A 6,083-nucleotide genomic window follows, 5' to 3' on the forward strand; every position below is an offset into this window, starting at 1 on the left:
AATGGAAGTGACAGCCGCTGGGGGAGAATTCATTTTTTCCAGCAACAAAGAATGGTTTCAGCATTAGGAAAATTCAAATTCCCTGCTGTGGGAAAGCTTGCTTGTGGGAAGCATCTGGATTCCCCTCAGCAAAGAGCAGGAAATGTGCATTTGTCATATGAAGAACTCCATCCGCTGTCAAGACCCGACCATCACTTTCTGAAGAGCTGCCCTTCTGCACCTATATTAAAAATGATTTGTCTACAGGAAGAACGCTTGAACGGAAAGGGTGCACTGCATTTATTGCTGGTTGCATTTAAAGAGGGGTGTCGTCGCCAGCCCCAACGAACAAGAGGCTTCTTTTTCACACCGAGAACTTTACAGAGCTGCAAACTGGAACTCAAGTATTGTTTTCTGGAGACAAAATGGCAAGCGTTGTAGGTAGACAATGTTTATTAATTCCGGGTAATTCCGCCCTCATTTTTTGTAAATTCTCTCACATCCCACTGTACTGGTTGTGCCCATTTCTTCTCGCACACATGCACACACAGGCTGAAATAGCACCTGAACCCTCCTGACACATAGGCCCAGGAAAAACAGGCATTTGATTTATTCGATTTTCTCCCCTCCAGCATACCGCATCAGTGCAACCCACCAAGGTGAATTTGTGGGAGTACTGTGGAAATCCACGGCACAGAACGGAAACTGCAATGCTTGGATTCAGGCAGCAGCACATGGAATATCAGGAGATTCAGAGTGCAGCTTCCTGGTGAGTCAGTGCATATAACAAACTGGTCTAGGGCCTTCTCCACTGATCTGTGAGCTAGCAGTTATAGCTGCAGTCCCAGAGACGGGATCCTTTCAACATCACTGCACTGCCTCCAAATGGATCAGCAGCCAACCAAAAGGAAGCCTGGCTAGGGGTCAGATCACCTCCACGTCACTAATCAATGCAAGCAGCAGGACGATGCTAGAGGAGTTAGAGGAGATGGCTCCCACACCCAGCCATCCTGCAAGCCTGCTAATGGATTAAAGATGAAGTAGGACATCCTGGGTCAAAGAATTAATTGTATTAAAGGCTAGCTCGTCACGTTGCACATCACAGATTTGGGGTCCTTGCAACGCTCTCTGTGAAATGCAGACATACACACCCCTGTGTTTTCGACCACCCCAAACAGCAGGGTTTTCTGACCCTCTCTTCCTGCCAGGGATAGGGGTTTCAAGCACCAATTCCACAAACAGCTGGAGACCACGAAGCGGACTGGTGTGGAAAAAGAAGTCGGGCAGACAACTCTGCAGCCAATAGGAAGTCAACAGTTAAGCCAATTTAAAAAAAAAGCAAGCAAGCATGTAATAAATATGGCAAAACATCTTCCCCCCACCATGACGAGAAATGTGAAGCAATAAACTAATCGGTCGGTCCCCCCACCCCACTGCCCCGCATTTTAGCAAGGAAAAACACTGATGTCAGCAAAACACCTGCAAGCCACTCATCTGTCAACGGCAGTCCAAGTCCATTTCCAGTTTCACACAGCCTAGCCTCTCTCAAAAATACACCCCACACAAGCATGACCTAAATAAGCACCAGAGCTTGAAGAAGCAGCATGTTGACAACAATTCTTAAAAATACAAAATTAAAAATCAAGGGGTGGGGGAGAGGAGTGCTTCCACTGGTCATGTTTTCTTCCTTGAGCCAATCAGAATCCACTTAAAAAAAAAAAGCCAATCACAAATGTGTTCCTAAAGTTGTCCTTGATTAACACAGCCCAGCTGAACCGCCAATACAGAGCAGACGGCTGCGAGATGTTCAGGAAGGCCAGGAAATGGGAAAGAATTGGAAGGGTGGAGGGGCTACCATGTGGGGGGAGTCAAGGGAGGGCAAAGGAACTCAGGAATGTCCAGCCATCTTCCTTGATCTCCAAGAGCCTCGTCTGCCCTGCGCCAGCTCTATAGTGCTCAGACAGCCCTTCAGCTACTGCCTTCTGTCTTCCGTCTCCGATCTGGAAAACGCCATCACCCCATCCTCAGCACCTGTAGCGAAGAAGAAACAGAAAGAGAGATGGATGTGGCTGTATTCACTGGACAGGCAGGCTTTTGCAGAAGCCTACCTAGACAAAAGGACAAGAAATACTCTTTGGCTGCCTGCATAGACAAAAAGATCTCCTAAAGCTGAAAAGAAAGTAGGGCGTGCCAGAGGAAGGTGCCTGGACTAGAGCAGATACGTTGTCTTCAGACTTCATTCCTAGGCCTACCTGGGGATGCCGGGGATCTTCTGCATACAAAGCAGCTGCTCTATCACTGAGTAACTCAGGCAATCGACTGCCACAAGACAAGGTGATGGCTGCTAGCTTAGATAGCTTTAAAAAACGACCAGACTCATCAAGCAGCAGGGACCTCTACAGTTGTGAGCCTTGATAGCTCAACAGAACTACCGTACTCAAAGGTCTTCTGAACAAGCAGATGCCAGGAGGGCGACTGACTCCACACACTCCTTGTGGATTGTAGGAAGGAAGCGGCTGGATGAGGTGAATCCTCAATCGGATTCAGCAGGGCTCTCCCTGTCTTTCAGGCAGCAAGGTAGTCTTATGGGGAATGTCTAATTTGTTGCAGAACTTGAAGCCCCACATGGCAAACAGAGGAAGCTATTTATGCTTTCATCTTCAGATCCTCCAGCACAAGTGACCAGAATCAAATTAAGCAGTTGGCATGCGTTCCAGGAGTCCCCACCCACACAGCTTCGGATGTTTGGCTAAGTAGTCGATTGATCTCAAGTTTTTAAAATGATCTTTGCCATTTAAGTACAAATGACGACATGAAGCGTTATTTTTCCTCCTGGCCCCACACAAACTAATTAGGCCTGTGTGAACAGATTATTTCCTTTAATAAGGCTTTCTTTGAAGCCTCTTGGTTAAAAGGATTAGATAGCAGAGACAGACGTTCTAAATGCAACAGGCCCCAAGTTTTGTCTTCCTTCTGAAAAAGCAGCTCTTTGGTTTGGGCTGATGAGCGATTAATGTAAAACTTCACAATCAGGAGAACTAGAATCTTTTGGCAAGTTGGTTCAAAGCCCCACATTGCCTCTGGATATGGATCAACAGCAGTGAGATAGTTATGATCACAGCTGTATGCCTTGCAAAATGTCTGCTTTGATTTCACATGGAAGGAAGAGATAAGTGCCTTATAGACCCACCACAGCCACCATGTCAAGCTTAGCACTCTGAATCTAGATGAGGGAGCATGGTTCCCATCACCAAGAAAGAAAGAAAATACCCAGACTGGTGAAGTTTAACTTGTGCTCACCTTTTCAGCCTGGCACAGAGAGAAGTTTAATATTAAAGGAAAGCCAAAGATGCCAGCTACAGTGATCAGCTACATTGAGCCTATGATGAAGTTCAGAAATGCCTTGTCTCACACACGCTGCTAAACTTGCTACAATTTTTACAACAGGGTTGTGTTAATGTTCGCTCACTCTCTCCCAGTCTAGTACCTTAATGAAGATTGTATTTGTTTGGACCAGTTACAAGAGAAGCCATAGCTTGAGATATTGCATAGATCTGGATATTCTGTATCGTCTGACCATAAGCGCCATCCACCACCAGGAAAAAACAAAAACAGACAAAGCTGCCATCAACACTCTGCTGCAGTGGCATATAAAGCCACTGTTTCAATTACGGCAATTACTGCTGGCTACTAGAAATTCCACTGTTCGTTGAGTTGACCAGAAACGGTGCAAGGAATTATTTTAAGAACCTATGTCTTACAAATAAGGCAATTCAACAAACAGTGGCATAAATATACCCTCCTTACTTCTACAAAATCTAAAACTCAATGCAATATCCCTACAGCAACCATTTAAGGCCACAGAAAGCTCCTTCTGGCATCATAAAAGGACTGGCATCGTCTTGCTAAGAAACTTTGTGAGCTTTGTTAAGCAGCTCTCATAAATGATTAAATTTAATCAAGCTGACTTAACGTGATGGGGGATGATTTAGCTTTTGAGAGCATGGATAAATCAGTCGGCATCAGGACATCCTTCAGTCTGTGTCAAAACTCTTCTTGCCCATGGCTGGTCGACCACCAAAACACACAAGTTTGTCTATTAGCTTTTCACGACCACACAAGCTACTCATTCTTGTATACCCAGGAGACTCCCTTCAATAGAGAACTCTGCTCCCAGTTTGGCAGGGGTGGGGGGAAATCAGGGCCTCCACTCTTTTTAACTGCTATTCCTGGCATGTTCAGAAGTCAGCAACCCTGAAGAACAGGCAGTGATGACATTCAGTACAATCAAGAATGGCAGTGGTTGCCCTAATGGTGTATTGATCAAGCCTCTTTCCCTGAGGGGACTGGATGAGGTCTTCGGTTATGGGCTGCGGGAGGGGCCAGCTTCTCCTCAAAAGATGGACTAGACCAGAGGCACACTGCAATTTTAAAACAGCAGATAAAATGCTCACATAAACTCAACCGAGACATTGTTGTGCTCCAGATCGCAGCCCACAACTAGTTTGCCTGGCCCCCAATATTCAAGCCAAAGATGAATAAGGATCTGTCAGAAACCATTCTCTGGACTCACATTACTAAGGTTTAAGGGGCTAAGAAGCTTAGTGTGCTGAGATAAATTAAGTGCAAGGTCTTAACAAAAATAAAAGCTTGAAGGAAGGAAAAATGAAGCCATGATTATAATCTTTCAAGCATTCGGGAAGATACAGCACCTTAACTGGGCAGAACATCTCAGTCATGCAAAGGACTTCTACGATTCCTCTCTTTACACAGGGTAGCTCAAAGCCCAATGCATTTGCTTAATAGCTTGAGAGAATCTGCGGTCAACTTACCCAACAGGGAATGGCGGACTCAAGTTACACCAATACCACATAAAGATACGCTTGTGATTGTGGAGATTCGTACTCTGACTGCACGTAAGTTAAGGGGGTTATGGCACGAGCCTGCAGACCACACAGACACTGGTCTAAAAGGCCCGTGTCGTAAGACTACATGCAAACACATATACTGTATTGGTGGTTGCTTCTGTTGCGCAGAACCCACCACACCGATTCATTTCTCTGCCTGCTTTATGCAGGTCCTAGAGAACATCTCTCAGTCCTTTGCTGCTTCAAGTCTGTTGATTAGAAGACTGTGTTTTTAAGTGTTCAACACACATTTGTAAGCTAGAAAGCTGCCCAATGTGCAGCAGATGCCGCACAATACCAGAGTTAGTTTTGCTGAATCCAGTGCAGCATGTTAGGTGTGATCATTCACATATTTTGGTCATCTTAAGTATATCCTGCACTTCAGGGGGTGCCCCCCCCCTCGTCTCAAATAACTATCTATTCATGAACAACGTAAGCTCTTCATATGTACCCTGTCAGAGACAGAGCCACCGCTCAGTAGAAGAGCATCTGCTTGGCATGCAGAAGGCCCCAGGTTCGCTCCCTTGCAGCCTCTCCAGGTAGGGCTGGGAAAGACCCCAGCTGAAACCTTGGAAAGCCACTGACAGTCAGTGAAGACCATTCTGAAGCTAAATTGACCAAACGTCTGACTTAGCAGAAGACAGCTTCCTATGTCATCTTGATTGATTATGCACTCCAGGAAAGAACAAGGAGACATGGACTCAGATCCCTGCTCAGCCATGAAGTGCTGTGGGTGACCCTGGGCCAGCCGGCCACTTTTTTTAAAAGCCTGACCTACCTTAAAGGGCTGCTGAGAAGATAAAAGAAAAATGGCGGGGGTGTGCAGGCAACATATGTACCACCCTCAACTCCTCAAAGGAAGGTCAGGCTCAGAAGTAATTTCGCTCTCCATGCGCAGGACACTCTGTACTATTTAATTGCTTCAAGATCATTTACTTTGCTGCTGGTTCTACCCTTTGTCACAATCTAGGAACTGGGTAGCATTTGAAATTCTGGGGCCAAAGAGCTATGAAAAGACAAGCGAGTCATTTTTCTATGACAAGCTCAAATGTGTGCAAGATTAAGAACCAGAGCTGTCTGTTCCCAATTATTTTTCTTCCTATGCCAGCTTATCACTCATGGCTGCTAGCTGGCAACGGGTCGGGCTGATTTTATTCTTTTGGATCTAGCCCATGAGAGGGCTGTGTTAGTCCTTTC

The 6,083-nt window shown here is 45.8% G+C and overlaps 1 protein-coding gene across 1 annotated transcript in view; it reads right to left on the reverse strand.

Annotated features, from left to right (window-relative positions):
• Window positions 1-264: 264 nt before the first annotated feature.
• Window positions 265-6,083, reverse strand: part of CTNNBIP1 (catenin beta interacting protein 1) — a 30,196-nt gene continuing 24,377 nt past the window's right edge. The window contains exon 6 of the mRNA XM_053281073.1: window positions 265-2,010. Within this exon, the coding sequence (XP_053137048.1) occupies window positions 1,952-2,010 (59 nt within the window). The 3' untranslated portion in view covers window positions 265-1,951. The remainder of the gene's footprint in view (window positions 2,011-6,083) is intronic.

This window comes from Hemicordylus capensis, chromosome 16 (assembly GCF_027244095.1).
Source record: "Hemicordylus capensis ecotype Gifberg chromosome 16, rHemCap1.1.pri, whole genome shotgun sequence".
NCBI lineage: Eukaryota > Metazoa > Chordata > Lepidosauria > Squamata > Cordylidae > Hemicordylus > Hemicordylus capensis.